The sequence below is a fragment of the Tympanuchus pallidicinctus genome, unplaced genomic scaffold (genome assembly GCF_026119805.1).
Source record: "Tympanuchus pallidicinctus isolate F22 unplaced genomic scaffold, pur_lepc_1.0 scaffold3, whole genome shotgun sequence".
Classification (NCBI taxonomy): domain Eukaryota; kingdom Metazoa; phylum Chordata; class Aves; order Galliformes; family Phasianidae; genus Tympanuchus; species Tympanuchus pallidicinctus.
Genome location: NW_026294747.1, coordinates 44,381,466 through 44,397,897, shown reverse-complemented (window position 1 = coordinate 44,397,897; position 16,432 = coordinate 44,381,466). Strand labels below are relative to the sequence as shown.

Sequence of the window (16,432 nt, the reverse complement as noted above, 5' to 3'; positions counted from 1 at the left end):
TAGGACTGCCAGATAAGAAGTTAATGCATTTCAGCTGAGTGGCACTTAAAAGCACTTTACAGAAATTGCAAGAGATTTGTAGTATTTTTTTTTTTTCCTAAGGTAAAACAAAAAATATGATGAAGACCACAGAAATAGTTCTGTGAAGCTCTCATCCTCTTCTCTGTGCATATACAATTGACAGTGTTTTCTCTCGCTGTAAAATAAGCATTAGCTTCAGTGAAATTCTGCTTTCATCTGCTACCTAGCCTAAATCAGGCAAACCATATTTCACAAATTTGCCAAGTCTCAACAGAAAATCCTGTGGTTAGTGATTGCTAACATCCTCGACATAGATTAAACAAATCTAATGATGTCCAGCACAGCCATGTTTCCAAGAATCAATAAAACTCAGAGGGAGGCATTTGCCATATATGATATGTATCTGATGTATAAATACAACAAGAAATTAAATTCTTGAATCAGGGATGCACTTACTTGATATGGAAGAGTGACTACTTGTCTCTGGGACACCTGCTTCAAGGGTTGGTGCAGAAGATGATTCTCTTGGCATTTCCAAAGTTGAAAGCCCTTTTGCAGCAGGATCTACATAGAGATTTTACTTAAACTGTCAGTGTTCAGAATCAATAAATATTTTCCATTTGCTTTCACGCTGGATATCTTTTTCACATTTCTTCAATCATCCATTCACCATCTGGTATTCGCAGCAGTTCTAAAAGGACTCAGTGGTAATGTTTACAGATGCACAGGGATCTGTTACTTAAAATCACTTTTTTAAGGAGATTTGTACATATGTCCATTTAGAGCTCAGAAATAACTAATGCACATGGAGTTTGTTTTCGATCCTGCTCACAAATTAACAGGACCACCAACACGCAAAGGAAAACAGATGCATGAGACACATTAAACTACTCAAGTAACTAAATTACCTAGTTATGCAAACTGATTGTAACGTAAGTGAGCATTTAATGAGTCATTGTGACTGATGTTCCCTTTGGATGACATATGTAGATACCTGCTAACAAATGACTACGGTATATGTTAAAATCCGAGATTCCATGTGGCGTTTCAGAACTGGGACAGTCCTTTCAAGGTGTTTCAAGGATGTTTTTGTTAGGGAATTCATGAAAACTTACTAGTGGTCCTTACAGTTAATTAAAAAAAAAAAAAAAAAAATTGAATCCAAATGCTTTTAATGACCATTTTTCTCAAAGAACCTATGTGAAAGGTTCAAAAGCACTTAGCTCTTTTGTTTTTACAAAGCTTCAGCAGTTCATCAGCTTACTGGTACCACAAATGGGACACTCAGCCTCAAACAAATGTAACAGCGCAGCTACAATCACATTGAATGATTTCTCCTCGTAGAACTGGGATATCACAAATTCATGAATCATAATGGAAAATTATACCATGGTTCCCTCTGAAGTAACTGAGAAATAAGTGAGGTCAAGCATACGTAAGTGTTACTCTTCTCTTCAAAGAACTGAGGCCTGGAGGATTTTTTGATTTTATAATTAATGTATGTTTTTAAACAGACTGATAAAAACCCAATCTCTGAAAAATCTTGAAAAGAAATAGCCAAACAGAAGAGGCAGCAGAATACATTTTTAACACTGTTCTAGACACATTCATTTGAAATCCCTACAGTTAAAACGTACTCTCTCTCTACCTGAAGAACCTAATACAAACCCTTGTATTGAAATGATCTGAAAAAACTAAGGATAAACAAAAGTACTCCATAGTTTTCCACATGCTAGCACTTCAAATCTTTATTAAGTACAAGCCTTGTAACTTTATGTATATCCAACTACAGTATAAAAACAAAACATGAATATCTTCGTTGCTAAATGCAACCTGTAGTTCATCCCATGCGCTCTTAGCTGTGCTAAGTTTGCTTTCCAGTTTGCTTTCCACTGCCTTCTGTCCGCAGAAGAAATAAGAGACAAAAATCACTATATAGAGAGAATGACCAGCATAATATGGACTGGACTGCTCACATAAAGAAGTCACAGAGTTACACTCCCTAACTTTGATATGAGGGACAGTGTTTTTGTCATTGAGCTCCAACTTCTTTTACACATGGGCTCTCCCCTGCACGTGCATGATACCTGCATGGCTAGTACATTCCTTGTGAAAAACAAACACCTGGAAAATTTCAGCTAGTTCAGGTTGCACCAGATCACATATCTTACTCTGTATACCTATCTGTTACAAAAACCTTCACAATACACCATTAAGACACCAGTTGAGCTCACCTGCTTCCTTCTGCTCTCCCAGCTTATCAAGGATGTTAAAGGAAATGTCCAGGTATTCTCTCTGAATAGCACTCACAGCAATCTTCCTCTGCTTCCTCTGGCGGGGGACAATCTGAATCTTAAATTCTGACTCCTCAGTCTCCTCTTCTTGCTTTTGTTCTGTGTTTTGTTCAGTATCAGACTCTGGGTTGTTACCAAGTTTATCACTTTCGGTTTGGTTTTCAGAATCCTCAGGAACTTTAATGAGGACTGTTTTAACACTGGGACTTGGAATTGCTCCACTAGGCCTAATTTCCTCCACATTGAGTTCAGAGTTATCATCAAGGGATGTTTCTGGAAGGGCAAATGACTTCTGCAGCAGGTCCCTCTTCTGTTTCAGTGTTAGTGAGTTCCCACAGGATACGTCATGGAGTTCTTCAGGCTTACCTAAATCCAAAGAGTTCTTTTTATCTTTGGGAGAACTAGATAGGATGTCCTCTATTCCTGCTGAAGTGCTGTTGCTTGTATCCTTAGAACTAAAGTCTTTGGAGCAATCTTCAATGCTGAACTGGACCAGAGGTGTTGTGCTGAGGCTGAGTGCAGAGATGTTGATAGGTGTTGAGGGAGATGACACAGTGGTTTTGCCAGAGACCTCATCATTTAACTGGTTGATTGTTTCTTCTTCATCACTCTCCACTATTCGTAGAGGAGGAAGTGGTTCAAAGACTAAAGAGTCACTGTCTGAAGTGGAAAGTACTGAATGCTTTTCAGGACCTGACGTTGAGTCAGAGGACAAATCTATCAGATCTAAATCTTCCTTGGGACCAGCAGGTTTAACTGGAGAGTCCACCTTCACTTCAAAGGTTTCCATGCAGTTCAACCTAACTTCTGGTATGACAGGTCGTCTTGTTTCCTGGAAACTCTCTGCAGAAGGAGGATTTTCTTGTGTTTCTATATTTTCAGCTTTAGTAGAAGAATTCTGCCGAGATCGTCCATAATCACTCTGCCTGTGTATCGTGTAAGCAGCAGGGACAGGTGGCTTTTCTAAGTCACATCGATCTATGCAGGACTTCCTGCGATGTTCATCTAATGTAAACAACAGGGAGTCTGCATTCCCTATATCAAGAGATTTTTGTTTTAGAGAGCGCAGTTTTTTTTTCTGAATGCTTTCTTCTCTCACACAGCGTAGAATACTGTCTTGTAAGGCCCCCGTCTCTCTATATTCAGCCAGCTCTATTTCACCTGATTAAAACAGAAAGAGCTAATACTACCTTAGTTGGAAACTTCTGCAAGATATCTTCATCTCACAATTCACTGGCATTTCAAATACAAAACCAGTATTAATCAAAACTCTAAAATGTGTGTTTTTCACCTCAGAGACATATCGTGTTGATTTTTACAAATTAAAAGAGATAAACAAAACAATAATTACAAAAAAATGCCCTACACTGAAATAATAGGATTTGTCCAAATTCTACTCATCCTGGATAGATGCAACATGCAGGCAGACTGCTTAACCCTATGCATTGGATAGAAGATTACACAGTCAAGCAATTTCTAAGGACATTTGGCATGGCTGTGTTAGTTATAAAAGGTAAAGGAAGAAATTAGCTACACAAACCATTTTGAAGAGGTTTCAAAATAACTTTGTATTACAGCATTGGACATGCAGTGCAATAAACTCTACAAAGAAATGTGGTAATTTGAAACTAAAAGTGGGAAATTGTATTTATGAACGAGTAAGATGAGAGAAAAAAAAATCATACTTCTCTGAGCATTCATCTCAACTGGTTGATATTTCACCATTTTGCTGCCACCAATTCTTTTCAGTCTTGCAAAGAATGTTTGAGATTCTTTATTGCACGGTCCAGTTGGTGTATCATGAATGTCAGACTCATCAAAAACACTGTCTTCCTCTGCTGGAGAAAGAAAAAATGTTATTAATCTTCACAGAGTGTATTTCCTTGAAAAGCTGTCAATGGGATAAAGCCTCAACTAAGTTTTCAACTAAATTTGAAGAGTCATCTGAATTTTGTTAAAAACAAAACAAAACAAAACAAAACCTAAATACCTATAGAAAACAGCTAGAACATCTCCATTCTTGTTACATCATGAATTCAAGTTAGAAAGAGCAGACATAAATGGAAAATGGGCTACAATACAGCAAAAGCATACCAATACTTTTACCATTCTAAGCTGATATTTTCCTACTAACAGCACAGATTTCTTAGATGAAAGAAACAATAACTTTGGATGCTGACTTGAGTAAATAACTGTCTATGGTGCTCAATGAGAAACTGTAAATTGCAGGAGATGGGAATTAGTATGACTGCAGGGTCCGTAATAAATAAAATGGAAAAGTGAAAAAGAAAAAAAGAACAATAATCCTGAATGGCTGGTAATAGCAATGGAATGAAATCTAATAGTATGAACTATGAAAATGTTGATCTGAGTAGTAATAGTAAAGCATTATGGTTGAATTTGAGAACCTGTGGTTGGAAATGACAGAAAGGAAGAAAGACATAAGGCCATCTATGCACCAAAAAAATAAATACATTGCCTATATGAAATAGCTACTTAAAAAATAAGGAAAGGGGAAAAAACCCATATTTATCATCTGTCTCATTAGGCACCTCCTTAAGATTCAGGAGAAAAAATAAATTTTGCCCTGTCAGTTCTGTTAGGTGGGCATGGAGAGAAAGGGCATTTGGTGTTGAGGAATGAGGAGGAGGCATAGAAGTCAAACAGCTCAAATGGCCAAAAACTGAAGACATAAACTGAACATTAATGTCTTTAGCCTTCAAAATGGCAGAAGCTTCTACTAGACGTGAAGTCCTGAAACAACCATCTTAAAGCTTCAGGGATAAGAAAACTAATTGATAAGATGAAAAAAAAAACGTCAAAGAAAGTTGATAATATGAGCTTCTGTAGGGACTGGGCTTAATAAATCAAGGGACTACTTTTGACCTAACCTTACACTAACTCACACCATCACAGTACCTGTTATGGCTAGCAAGCAGTAGAGAGTTAACAGTCAAATTCAGATTCCGAGGAATGAACAAGTCTTCTGCCTTTAGACATAAGTATCATACACGTTTGCATCTGAGATACTCAACTTTAGGTCTGAGTTCATCCACTTTTCCACATTTAAAAGTTCGTCCACTTTTAAACATCTACTATTTGGTACTATGCCATGTTACCATAAATTAGTTTGAAGTCACTACTTTTAACATCTGCTTTAAGATGAGATGAAATGTACATCTTAACCAACTGGATTATTGATTCTAGACCACTAGAGAATGCGTGTATATATCTATGCTTGGTCAGATGAATTGCATTCCCTATATCTGAATACAGCAATAATGCAGCAAAGGGTGGTTGCAACTGTTACGTATGTGTACAATCAGATAAAATTCTCATTAAAAAAGCCAAGGACTACCTAGGTATGCAACTGAACTACTCAGCCTAAGGCACCCTCTCTCCAAGATAAAAATTAGACTGCTGTGCTACGCTTTGTCTACAAAGAAACAGTGAATTTATTTATGCTGCTATAGAGGGCTATAGGTTGTCAGATAAATCAGACCTTGGACTTAATTCTGAGGATTATGTTCTAAATTTTAGACCACATCTGCTCATTTCTACAACATCTGTGATACTTCATGGGATTAAATAAATGACTATCAAATAAATGAAACTGTTTAAAGTACCTTTTTCCTTTTCACTGTATCGGCTTATGTTACTGTTGTCACTATACAAAGGACCAGCAGTTGCATGGGGCTTGCAGCTGTGATACTGAGCATTGAGGGTATTGACTGTGATATGGATTAGGTGAAGTACAATCTTGCTGATTTCACAGTCTCTGTAGGGGTACTGTTGAGTGAAAGAGAAAAACTTCAGCTTAAAACTCAACTTTTCTCCATGGATAAACATTTAGGCAGTAAAACAGAAAAAAATGACAAGAATATTGTCAGCTTGGATGCCCTCTGCCTTCCTTTGATCATACATTTCTAAACACATGGTGAGGAGCAGGACTGTTTTCAACTTTGTACAGACACTTCAATAGAGTCCCTATTAAGATTTAATATATTGCTTTCTTGACTTATATGGCAAAACCAATTGTTGAATGTACATAGTAATGTAAAAGTTCTTATCTTCCAAATGCTGTATTTCAATTTGCAGGTACCATTCATTTTTAGTGTCTCCACTTCCTTGCATGCTCTGTAAAACTGCAAGAACTTTGTTAAGGATATCAAAAGTATTCACAACTGTGTTTCAGTGTGTAAACACCCTATATTTTAACAAAAGTCACAGAAGCATCATTTAACTAAAGAGTATAAGCTAATAAGCTGACTCCCCATTTAAAAGTTACAATTTGTTTCTAAAAAACCTAAATATTATTTATGATCTTTCTAATTTTTCAACCTTTATATAGCATTTTACAGTATTCAAACTTATCTATTTCCTTCACAGTTAACTATGGAAAAGACAATACAGACAGTAGGTAGCACAGTTGAAAGCCTAATTACTTTGAGCTCTGATATTAAACACAAAGGGTAAGCAAATCAGAGGTGTACCTTGCAGCTCCTTTCATTTGCAGTACAGTTAGGTGTTCCATGTATTAAATTTTACTTTTAAGTGTAAATTTTAAGATAAACAGCACCTCTCTGGGACCACTCACCTTATAGAGAATGACAAGTAAAGCCTTTAACCACATCTGCCGAATGTGAGGTTTGAGGGACCAGAGGGAGCAGCGAGGAGGCTGCTGAAAGTAATGTCTTAGCTGAGGACAAGTGCAGTATTTCAACACCTGCACCACCAAAGGAAGAAGGTGTTTTCCCAGGTTGATGTTGTAGTCCATCACCTGAAAAGAATATCAGCACAGGGATTAGCTCACCAAATCAGCTCCACTGAGGTGATAAAGCAAAATAATTCAGTTTACATATCAGTTAAGTGAAAACAAACATTTTATCTTACTATCTTACTTTGTCTTACTATCAATTAAAAACTTTTTCCAGTTTGTCAGGCTCTCATTTTAGCTAGATAGGTAAAATGAAACAAAGGAAGATGCATTCTGAAAGTTTTCCAACCTGCACAGTCAGAATACTAATATACATTGTCATGTCCACAACATACATCATAGGGATAGCTTTATATTATGGCACAAATTGGTCATGCCTTAATAGACAAAACTATGCTGCATATATACCATGTTTACCAGACACAACACAATTATGGGTTACTTCTTGTTGTTAGTTGTTTTCTAAATTAATGTTGTACTAACAGTTTTCATTGTTTTCTTGTCAGTCTTGCAGCAACTCTCCAGTCTGTCCAGGTCTTGTTGAGAGGCTGTGCTGCCATTCAAAAAGGCCTGGATAGACTAGAGAGTTGGGCAGAGAGGAGTCTGATGAGCTTCAAGAAGAACAAGTGTAGAGTTTTGCACCTGGGGAGGAATAACCACATGCATCAGTACAGGTTAGAGATTGACCTGCAGGAAAGGACCCAGGTGTCCTTTTGGACAGCAGTTTGGCCACGAGCCAGCAGTGTGCCTTTATGGCCAAGAAGTCCAATGGTATCCTGGGGTGCACTAAAAACAGTGTGGCCAGCAGGTCAAAAGAAATGATCCTCCCCCTCTATTTTGCCCTGGTGAAGCCACATCTGAAGTACAGTATCCAGTTCTTGGCTCTGCAGTTCAAAAAGACAGGGAACTCCTAGAAAGAGTGCAGTGGAGGGTGACAAAGGTTATTAAGGGCTTTGAACATCTCCCCTATGTGGAAAGGCTGAAACCTGGGACACTTCAGTATGGAAAAGAGAAGGCTGAGAGGGGATCTCATCACTGTTTATAAACGCATGAAGTGCAGGAGCTGAGCTGATGAGATCAGACTCTTTTCAGTGGTAAGCAACAGTAGAACAAGGGGCAGCAGTCACAAACTGCAACACAGGAAGTTCCATACTAACACAGGGAAGAAAGCAATTGAGCCCTGGAACAGGCTTTCCAGAAAGGTTGTGGAGTCTCCTTCTCCAGACATATTTGAGACCTGGCTGGATTCCTACCTGTGCAATCTGCTGTGTGATTTTTCTTTAAAGCTTTATGTCTGGGAATCAGTAGTTGAATCAGATAATTTCAAGGACCCACAAAATCCTTGTCCCTGACACTGACAAAGAATGGTCATTGTCTAGGAAAGTACAACAGCAGAGCAAGCAAACTCCAGCACACCCTCTATCACCTTCCTGCAGTTTAAGTGGATTTGGATACTTGTCCATCTAAACAGATACAAATGCTTCATCCACATCATCCATTTCCTTCAGGTCTTCATGTTCTGATTTTGCTTTTATTACAAGAAAGGGATGGGTCTAATTTATGAACACAAAGCTCATCTCTCAAGTTTCCTCCTGAACAAGATGAATAATGTTTTGTCCCTATAAAATTTTCTAGTTTGATGCTTAGTTGCCTCAAATTTTACTGTTATGTGCATAGACCTAAAAAGATAAATGCTATGTCTATCTTTGTGTGGTTACCCTGTTGAACAGATGACATATAATCACCAAACATGGTTCTTCCCTGCAGTGTGCCTTGTCCTCTCAGGATGACATAAAATTATATAACACGGTTAGGAAAAAATCATCTATACAGGGAAGACAGAACTCAGCCTTAACGCAGCACATAATGTAATGCAGATGTGTCTTAACAGAGCAGATCCATTTTTTAAGATGTCACAGGAAGATCTGGAATAAATAATGTTGCAAACACTGAGCAGAACTCAGCCTGGGATACAGAGCCTGAAATGGCATTGCTCGGCTCTACCCCCGCTGTACTTCCCCCCTGAACACAACTGTGCAACATTGCCACCATGTGGGGCAATACTGAACTGGTTTTAAAAAAAAATGCTGCTAGGGAGGGGAAGATACATGCTTTCAAGGACAAAAGCTGAAAGCAGCCCTACAGCTCGAGGAAAAAAATCCTCCCAAAATACAAATTAGTGTTGGTGCCTGCTACATGGAGGAAATCAAAGAATCATTTGAGTTGGAGGGGACCTTATAAAGATCATCTACTCTGATTCCCCTGTAACCAACAGGGATATCTACAGAAAAACTGTAGTCTACTGAAACTCCATTTCATTTCAAAAGAAGCAGGATTCAACTGTAAAGCTTTTCAAATAAAAATTGTGAATTCAGCTATGTTTCAAAGATGTTCAGAGATGTTTCAAAGACAGAGGAAAAGGAAGGTAGAGACTGATACTCAGATTGTGTTAACTGAAAATCAGATCAGTGTTGGTCAATGAAGTTTGGGTATCCAAACCTCAAAAACACATTAAAAAAACATGGAAGATACTGTCTAGATATCTAAATTACCACTGCCAGACACTCAATAAACCATAGCAGGCCTGAAACTACTTTTACACAAATCAGCTTCAAAGTGAGCAAGTGAGGAATTATTCCAATTAACAATATACAATGATGCTCCAAGATAATGAATCAGGATGCATTTGCTGCTATACAGTATAGATTAAAACCTTCTATTTTACCTACGAAAGACCAACACCTGATGATGCTTCATCACAAATAAAAAGAATATTCTGCAAACATGAAGCATTTTTCATCCTAGGATCACAAACTGCTCTATCAGCAAGAATCAAGCCTTAGAAGAGCATTATGAGATAAGAAATTACAGCTCTCTTTACTTTGAAAATGAAGAAAGAAGGCATTATTTTGGTATAAATGTAGCTGTGTTGAAATGGTGGTAGCAACAGGCAAAGAGAAATAGCAGAAGAAAAAAAAAAAAAGCAATAATTGCCTTCACCTACTTGTGCTATTCCAGCAATAAAGGCATTAAAGCAGGTGGAAATGCGCATTTTTTGTGGTGCAATCATGAAGCATCCTTCCTGCTGATCATAACCAAGCAGGACATACAGATGGCGCTTGACTGTGTTGAAAGCTTTAGCACTGCTGATGTCCGACTCAGCACTGCTTTCATCCTTTGCCATGAACTTCATTAGCACAGTGATCAGCTGGTGAACAGTCTGGTGATCAATCCCAGCATCCTCTGGCAGTAAGTCTTTTATCATATTATCATTCTCTGGGGAGGGTTGTCCTATCAATTCAAGAGAAACATTAGTACCAGTTATAGAAAAACTGCAAAAAAGGATAAAGGGTATCCCACAAATTTCTTCCAAAGTTAATTGCTCCATTTCCACATAGATGAGGTCACAGGAGAGATAGGCATGCTTTTCTGAGGGCACTGTACCACTGTTGCCTCGCTATCATAGAAAAATAGAATCACCAATTTTGGAAAAGACTTCCAAGATCATCCAGTCCAACAGTCAACAGCAAAATAATACCTACCATGCATACCAAATTCCATTTCTCAGCTTTCCTGTGTTTAACAGAGCTGTTTATCTTCCCATCACAGAGTCATAGATTGACTTGAGTTGGAAGAGACCTTAAAGACTATATATTTTGACAGAATCAAAGAGGGAAACACTAAAATTAAGTTTTTCTTATATCACTACTTTTAGTTTGTTCTGTAAATACTATTACTGCTAACAAAAATTTTTGCTAAAATGTATCAGATGGTTTTTCTGATGTGTGCTTATAAGTCTGTCTAACAATGAATAATTGTGATAAAACAAGCTGGTATGAGGCAGAATTACAAGATAATCTACTTGTACTCATTTAATAATATATAAATCCCGTCAATTATTGGAAATAGTTCTTATTGCAATAACTGTCAAAATTGAAGTTTCTAGGACAGAACCTACAAGCAAGATTAACTCAAAGTATGATCTTGTATTTGGATTATACAAAGATTAGTTCTAGATCTAGAAAAAAAAAACAGATGAGTATAAAGACTAGTTCAATCAAGCGGTATACAAAAAAATAAATGCTTTTCTGTAACAGATGTACAGACTGTGTTTAGGAGTTGGTTCATTCCTCAGAAGATATGCTCAGTGCTGCCAATGCAAAGAGTTAAAAACCTTCAAAAAACAAAATTAAGATTTCAGAGAATTTATAAATGCTGGGCAGGAGCAGAGGGACAGCCATTGTTTTCTAATTTTGAAGGCATCTGTGAAAACCTTGAATTACATTTTCAGATGTTTTTCACATCAATATTTACTGTCTAGCTGCAATGTTTTATATGTACCTTTTGATGAAAACCACTAATTAGGTGAGCCTGGAACTCAAAAGCTGAAAGTCTGAAATAACAAAACATATTTAACAAAATCACAATGGCTAACAATGCCTACCGTGAGACTGACACTTCTAATGTGACAAGTTTCTTTAAGCCCAGCCTATAGCAGATGAATGATATCATTAAATAAGCAACATTCATTTGCTGATATCTCTCCTCTTCACACTGTGATTTCATTTGCCCCTTCTATGAGTCAGTGACAACCTGTACACACATTCTGTAATGAACTGGTTGATTTCTAAGTCTCACTGGACTAGCTTAATAGTACTATAACCAGTGCTAATTCTGAGACTCTCCCAGTCCATTCCACAGCTCTTGGTCAACAGCCACAGTGGCAAGATTCTCCTGTTTAACTGATCACTGAATAAGACGATCAGTTCTGATTTTGAAGTTGTGTTGGCTGGAAATATTGCACTTTCTGAGGTGTTAATATGAAAAAAGATGAATCAGAGGAATTTCACTTCCAATTTGTCAGTCTACAAAGGTCTCAGCCAAACAAGAACTGTCAGTAAATCATAATTGTTTAAAGACTATTTACTTACTTGAACCCTTCTGGATTAATTATTCAACGCATGCCTGACAGAAGGGCAGCATCTTCACAAAGAAGTTGTCATTAAATACAAAATAATGGACTTACAGTGTCTGTAAGTATACAGCATGGAAAAGAGTAATAACTACAATCAAAAACATTCTTCTATCCTCTCTTCAAAATCCATAAGTCAAAGATCAGGCTGAACACACATAACCCCTGGGGCCACCATACTAAAGATATGATTGTTTTCAGGGGCAATGAAACCAGAGAACGAGACAATGGCAGCAATAGATGATTGCTTCTGAACAACCTCTCTCCAGACCTGAATTTCTAAGTATAACAAAGGGCAAATCTAGAACAAAACAAGAAATTACAACCTTTGGTACTACGTTGTGCCTTTTAGATAGCTTACAGCTTGCACAGGCTTTTCTCAGGAGCTAGCAAGCCAGTATTTCATTTGCCTATGTCATCAAAGCATTCACTTCAAACCCACCTGGTGTTTGCTCTGGTGTTCCGCCAAGTGCAGGAGCAGACTGCTCATGTCTGGTCAAGCTCACAGCTTAAAAAATTAAAAAACAATGACAACAAACAAAACAACAACAAAAAAAACACAACTTTTTAAGTAAGTAGTATTCATGTCTTATGCTTCAGCATACATTCAGTACTAGCATATTTATGTTCATTTGCTCATGCAGTGTTGTCAAGGCAATGAGTGTAACCATTTGAAATGTTACTCCTGTGCTCAATAGATTTTGTACACCATGTTCTGTAATTCTAGTTCTCTCCATCATTCAGTTTTTTCTGGTGGAAGTGTCATCACACAGGAACACCTGTGCAGGATCAGAAACCAGTCAAGAAGGATTACATAAGAGTCCCAGAATACTGTGCTGCCTGGGTTGAAGAAAATAAATCATATAGCAGTTCACTAACATCCAAGTTTTAACATTTTATCTGTTCCTAATATATGGGTAGGAGCAATGCAAGAGGTCCAATCTGAATATAAGACAAATCCATGTTTGTAAAATTCTCTAAAAGAGTATGTTCAAGCTTTACTTTTGCTTGGAAAAATATGTGTACACTGCTTCATAGAGGCTTAAGATTTTCCATCACCTAGGCCCTTCTACACAAGCTGGCAGGAAGAATGCATTGCATGATATGATTTTGTAATCTTATTCACAAAGGAATTCTGAAGACATCTACATTTGATTCATTAACAGTTGTTTTTAAAATCCCTAAGCATATGCTGCATACACTGATGGGTAATTACAATGAATAAATTAGTAACAATTGAATTTTTCCATAAATGTATTGATTTTAGGCAAAATCACTGTGTATTAACCACAATTAAAAATTAAGATGCATCCACAAACTAGTTTTGTAGCATTTTTTTCCGGTAATTTAAACCGAGCATAGATATAATGTTTGTCAATATTCTTTGTCAAACTCACTAGTAATATCTGAATACTGCCCAAATTGATCAGAAACCTAGTTTTGCTATCCTATTTGGAGAAATATTGACAATTCCGTTGTGTACCCAACAATAGGATACAATCCTAAGGGAGACAAAAACATAAATAGATACTCAACGAATTTTGGTGGTTAAGGTTTCTGGAAGGGAGAGCGCTCTCTTTGACTCCACTGGTCCCTTCACACTGTCCCTCAGGGAACGCACACTCTTCTGACGATTACGTGCGAAACGAGCCCTCTTGATCTTCCACATTGCTGCATCACTGAGGTTGGCGACATTTGTCCGGACAGCAGTGATAGCTTTGCAAATGCAATTGACCAAGTTAGGATTCATTCCACAGCATGGTGAGGCCCTAGTGCTGCCAAGTGCCAAATGCAACTGGGCCCCCAGTCCCACTGAAGTCAAGAAAGATTCATATGGGTTCAAGGGGTCCATCTGCAAGGAACTCATTTGCATGTTCTCATTCTGAAATCCATGAAACCCCAAAGAGCTTAACTGTGCTAAAAAGTAATGGTGTCCCTTCTATCTTCTTTCTGGAAAAGAAGACTGGAAAAAGGTTCTTGGACCAAAAATCTAAATTTCAGGCTAAAGGAATATGAGGAGCTCCCTATTTAAAATGGCAGAAATCTCACAAGTATGATCACATTTAGTGCAGTCTTACCAAACATGGCATATAGCTTTGCCTCAGACTAACCTCATGTTCTGCCTACATCTATCATTGTGGATCTGAACGGTTCTTCCAAAATTCTGTGAAGGTGATTATGCTTTTATAGTATTATTATTAGCAGTACCACTGCATGTCTGAATGAAGTCTCTAACATTTTTCTATACTTATGTCTATCGTGCATTGAAACACTGAGGTTTATTATGTAAGTCACCGAATCCAGTGACCCGATCTCTTGCACTGCTTATGTCTTTCAGAGGACATAGAAAGGCTCAAGAGAATCTTAACAAATATCTTTTAAGTCCACATCTGCAGCTAGAGGAGATAGAAACTGAGATTCCCTTCCCAGGTCTCAGCCTTCTGCTTTGGGTCAAGCTACTCACATACAAAGATGAAAATACTTCTGCAATTCTACCTACATTCATTACATGGATGCTGTAGCAGCACCTGGACTTTTTTAGGCCTTCATGCAAGTGTAGAAGAAGGCATTAGGCTGCTGAGGGACACATGCTGTCCAAACAGCTGTTCCCAACCTTCTTCGGGCAAATCAGATGGAAATAGGTGTGCCTCACAGTCCAACATTTAGTTAAGGAAGTTTTTAATTATTCAACATATTAAACAGTAATGCACAAATTATTTTTAGCCTCCACTAGTGAATGGAGAGTGGCATGGTATTCATCAAGAAATCTAGCATGAACAGGACAAATATTTACAAACAATTTTGTTCATCAGTACACGAACAGCCAACCAAGCACTGGCTGGGAGTTTGTGTACTTCTTTTGCTGTGCCCCCGTGCATTTGTTTATGTTCAAGGACCATGCAGGCTATCCCTGTGCAGACCATCACAGAACAGTGGCAGGTATGACGTAGACTTTTGAAAATAGCTTGCTGTTAGCATAAAAACATACACAGAAGAACTCAGTGGGATAATAATGCAGTTTGCAGTTGAGCGGCCACAGAAACAGACCATGTTTAAAAAATTGGCAAGATTGGCAATCAAATCCTATTGAGAATAAAATATGAAGCCCAAAGGTACAATGAAATATAGCCTTGGCTATATTTAGGCAGTCAAAAAGTGCTCTTTGAGTTATTCTCTTCTAGCCTGAAAGTTTCAGATATCTTACACAAGGGAGACCTACACCTCCCTTAGACCCTTCCAAGCAGCTGAAATTCCAGAAGCTCATAAAAGTTTGTCAGATTGATTTGGACGCTGCTTACTTGTTGGGAAAGGGAATTCTTTGTTGCAGTCCAGATGAAGCTGTGCTTCCAGAGACAAGGTCTCAAAGCGATTCACAAAGAACTCCCAGCTCAAAGCTGGAATATCCGCTTTTAGAAAATGAAGTAGCAAAAGCTTACTGAGAATTGTGGGCCTGTCCTTGACAACTGTGTCAAACTGGAAATCAAGGCAGAGACAAAGACCCTAAGGAGGAAAAGAAAAAAAAAAAAACAAAAACAGTACTGAGATGTGAAGACTATAAGCTTTTTTTTTTTTCTTTTTTTTAAAAGCAAAGGCATGTCAAAACTCTAATTTCTGGCTATTTGTATAGGATAAAGGTTTAGGTCCTCTTTTCCCCACTCCTTTAAATGAGGACTAATGCTTCAACTATCAATGGAAAAGTTAGGTAGATAAGGAGATAAATTATATTTAGAAAGGAGAAATTTCCAAGATTTTGAGGAATACAAAAGCATGAGCAAATGTTCTGCCCCACTACACATTTGATTCAAAAACCCACAAGGCTTGTTTGAAGAAGTTCTAGTAATGACTGTGATGCTGTACACCTGAAGCATTCCAAACACTGGGTGAAAATCCAGATTTTGTTTGAATGCCTTTTTCCATACAATGAAACTACCTGTAAAGCTGGCCTCTTTATGGTGTCAAGTAATAATCCAGCTCTTGTAGCTACTGCTGGGTTGACATCTTCCACAGCAGTCAGGAAACAGCAGAATGCATGAGCCAAAGAGTACTTCAGTAGGTGATTTTTTGTCACAGAGTGGATATCCAAAAATCTGCACAATACGGCCACCTTCTCCACTGTAGTAGCCCCCAGAGAAAGAAAATATGAATATTAACTTAGGCAATGGCTTCTTTATGTCTTTTGTGTTTTGATTAATACACCTCTCCTAGAAGTAAGCACATTTTAGAAAGTTACAACAAAAATAGCTGGGAGATGTTGTTGTGATTTTGGTTTTGCTTTGATTTTCCATAATGCCTTATGTTCTCTCTTATTCTAGTGCCATTGTTTTGCACCACACTAGCTCCCAAGCTCTTCAAACTAGCTAAAAGATAATCTTCCATTACACGCTTCCTCACTGGCAGCAGAGAAAGCTCTACCTCTTCAGGAAAGCA

At 37.8% G+C, this 16,432-nt stretch overlaps 1 protein-coding gene across 11 annotated transcripts in view; it reads right to left on the bottom strand.

The window, feature by feature from the left end:
- Window positions 1-16,432, bottom strand: part of UNC79 (unc-79 homolog, NALCN channel complex subunit) — a 100,836-nt gene that overhangs the window by 42,784 nt on the left and 41,620 nt on the right. For 8 of the 11 annotated variants that reach the window (XM_052694540.1, XM_052694534.1, XM_052694538.1 and 5 more), the window contains 10 exons: window positions 15,936-16,117; window positions 15,304-15,505; window positions 13,541-13,720; window positions 12,447-12,512; window positions 10,037-10,323; window positions 6,913-7,095; window positions 5,942-6,104; window positions 4,001-4,153; window positions 2,256-3,476; window positions 478-585 (listed from right to left, as the gene is read on the bottom strand). In XM_052694540.1, coding sequence (XP_052550500.1) covers window positions 478-585; window positions 2,256-3,476; window positions 4,001-4,153; window positions 5,942-6,104; window positions 6,913-7,095; window positions 10,037-10,323; window positions 12,447-12,512; window positions 13,541-13,720; window positions 15,304-15,505; window positions 15,936-16,117 — 2,745 coding nt within the window. The remainder of the gene's footprint in view (window positions 1-477; window positions 586-2,255; window positions 3,477-4,000; window positions 4,154-5,941; window positions 6,105-6,912; window positions 7,096-10,036; window positions 10,324-12,446; window positions 12,513-13,540; window positions 13,721-15,303; window positions 15,506-15,935; window positions 16,118-16,432) is intronic. The other 3 variants (XM_052694539.1, XM_052694533.1, XM_052694536.1) reach the window with 2 other exon arrangements.